General features: G+C 36.9%; 1 protein-coding gene across 1 annotated transcript; it reads left to right on the forward strand.

Annotated features, from left to right (window-relative positions):
- Positions 1-390: 390 nt before the first annotated feature.
- LOC117925927 lies at positions 391-1,680 on the forward strand. The gene has a single exon (XM_034845035.1). It carries the CDS (start codon positions 391-393, stop codon positions 1,678-1,680), a length of 1,290 nt encoding a protein of 429 aa, XP_034700926.1.
- The last annotated feature ends 1,579 nt before the right edge of the window (positions 1,681-3,259 follow it).

A 3,259-nucleotide genomic window follows, 5' to 3' on the forward strand; every position in this document is an offset into this window, starting at 1 on the left:
GGTCCACCAGAGTCAAGCCGTTTTGAGAGTGCAATATTGGGTAGTGGGCATACCTTCTCAACTGCAAATGAATTTCGGGATGCAATATATCTCATGTCAGTAGGAGGCCGTTTTAGATATAAGTTTAAGAGGAATTGTCTTAAGCATATGACTGTAATATGTGTTGTTGAAGGATGCCCTTGGAAAGTAACTGCTCGTGCTGTTGGGAGAACAAAAATAGTTCAAGTGCATACATTTAGAAATGAACATAACCACTCTTTAGAAGATGTGTCAATTTCCGAACCAGTAGTTCGTTGTAATCGAGCCACAACTATGATTGATGATGTTATTCGTTCAAATCCAGATTACTTACCCCGTCAAATATGTAAAGATTTTCGTTGACAATACGGAATGCAATTGAATTATTGTCAAGCATGGAACTTGAAAGAGAAGGCTAAAGAACGAATTCATGGTGTGCCGCAATGTTCATATAAGTTGTTACCTTGGTTATGTACAAGGCTTATTGAAACAAATCCAGGGACGATTGCTGAATATAGATGTTCGGATGATGGTCATTTTATGCAATTGTTTGTTGCCCTTTCAGTGTCAATACATGGGTTTCAATTGGGATGTCGTCCTATTATATCAATAGATTCATCCCACATGAGTGGGCCATACAAGGGTGCTTTATTTTCAGCTTCTTCCTATGATGCTGACGATGGCATGTTTCCACTTGCTTATGGCTTATTTAGCTCTGAGAATTACGAGGATTGGCTTTGGTTTTTAGAGAAATTGAAGATGGTCATAGGTGAAAGAGATGTTATAATAATATTTGATAGGCACCAAGGGATTATCCGTAGTGTTTCAGAGGTATTTGGTAGTGAAAACCATGCACATTGCTATCGTCACATTAAAGAAAACTTCAGTAGCTTTCTAACAAAGCTGAACACTAAAGGGAGGAAAGGAAAGGAAAATGCTTTGCAAATGCTTGATTCTATCGCCTATGCTAGGTTAGATTGTGATTATGAGGTTGCAATGGATACTTTAAGGACATTGAATCATGATTTGGCGAAGTGGGTTGAAGAAAATAACCCTCAACATTGGGCAATCTCTAAATTTAAGAAGATGCGTTGGGATAAGATGACAAGTAATTTGGCCGAGTCTTTCAATTCTTGGTTAAGACATGAACGACACCATAAAATTTGTGTTTTCTTCATCGAGCATATGGATAATTTAGGATCTCTTTTAGTCGAGCATAAAAATGGACTTGTAAAATGGAATGGGTGTATTGGTCCTAAAACAGAAGAAAAGATTGCATTGAACATTGGAAAAGGTGAAAATTATATCACTTATTTACACTTGGGTAGTTCAATGAAAGTATCCAATGGAAAAGCATTCTTGGAAGTGGACTTAATGGAGCGAACTTGCACATGTAAAGCACGGCAAATGTCTGGAATCCCATGTGATCATGCTTGTGCAGCTATACGGCGAATGGGGTTTGATGTATCTAATTATGTTGATGACTGGTATAAGTACAATTTGCAAGAGAAGATATACTCTGGAAGCATGCGTACTTTGGTAACGCATGACATGCCAATGATTGATGAAGATGGAACCGTTCGTGATGCCTTGGGTCATACTTATCCCTTTCTTAATCCTCCAACCACAAAGCGACCTCCTGGAAGACCTAGGAAACGTTGAATCGAGTCTCAATTCATGTAAAAAAAAACGGTTCATTGTTCTCATTGTAATCAGCTTGGGCATAATCGCGCGACATGTAATAACCCATTGCTGTAAGTTTTTTTTATTAAACTTCATAATGTAAGATCGACTTTATATTAGTATGAAATAGTTTGGTAATCTTCGTTGTTGTTTCCTTGATTATAAGCAATGAGTAATTTATTGGATTTGAAGTGTTTGGTGTACATATATTGTGATTGTATGTTGTTCTTCAATATTATGGGATATGTTACATGATAATGTAATTGTAATAGCAAAATATGTACCTTGGTCATTATTGTTCAAAGATGGCATTGAAGTGACATAGATTCATATGGCATCCTTGGCAAAAAAACGAGATTGTTAACTAGTGGGCATAATCGTAGCCAACCTTTACATGTAGGGGCTGCTGCTTTTTGGCTGATGACCCTTAAGCATATTATTTAGTTTTGTGTGAAATGGGCAGTAGCCAAAATAAGGTTGTGCCTGTTAGATCATAGGCATCCCTATCGTTTTTCGTCTTTAAAATTGGTTTCGTGTTATGTGAGGTGTCTGTCAAAGGGAGGTTGATTACTACTCAAAAAAGTGCTATTTGATAGCTTGTAATTAACTCTTTTAAACACTTTTGAGTAGTAGTTATTACCTTTTAACTCAATTAGCATATTAAGTATCTTTGCAATCGTTTCTAATCAAATTGTGTAAGTTTTGGTGCTTTTGATAGTAATTTGATCACCAAAGCAATCCAAGATTAAGGAGAGTTCTATGGAATCCATGGCAAAGCAATTGGAAGCTCATTTACATGAAGAATTCAAGCCTTGGAGCTTTGTAGTCTTTTGCCAAAAACAAATCAAGAATGCAAGGATGAAAGCAACATGAAGAATTCAAGAGGACATCAACTGTTTGACACTTTTAGAGCACTTTCCAGAGTCCATTTGATGCATACTATATGTTGTTTCGAAGCTCAGGAAGTCAGCAGTCCAATGCTTTAAACGATACACAAATCAGAGTTGAAATGAAGAAGTTAGAGCCATTGGAAGCCGATCACACCAAGCTGAAGGCCAATTTCGTAGGCTGCGAAATCAACCTTTGGCTGCGAAATCATTTTGCAGCCATCTTGTACGTCTGTGAAATTTCGTAGCCATCTTGTGCACCTGCGAAATCCTCCTGAGTGCTTCCAGATATTTGCGACCGAAATTTTTAGATATTTTGCTTCAGATATTTGATGTCTAAATCCCCATTTTCTCCGTGTAACCCACCAATTATAGGATTCCTTAGTTGTTAAGTAAGAAGAAAAGGGTGAATAACCATGTACATATTGTTCTTGTAATTGATATAACATATATCTTGGGAACTTGTTCCCAGAAAGAAAAAAAATCAACTTTTTGTATAGTTTTGAAGAAAGTAATATACAAAGCTTTGCTCTGCCTTACCTACTCATTTTTTATTGTATTTTTCTTACTAGCCAAACAAACTCTGAGAATGTTTCCTCAGAGAATGAGTGGCTAGACTTTTTGTCTCTTGGAGCTAAAGTAGCTGGGTAAGGTGCCGAATGCAATAATGG

This window comes from Vitis riparia, chromosome 12 (genome assembly GCF_004353265.1).
Source record: "Vitis riparia cultivar Riparia Gloire de Montpellier isolate 1030 chromosome 12, EGFV_Vit.rip_1.0, whole genome shotgun sequence".
Taxonomy (NCBI): Eukaryota; Viridiplantae; Streptophyta; class Magnoliopsida; order Vitales; family Vitaceae; genus Vitis; species Vitis riparia.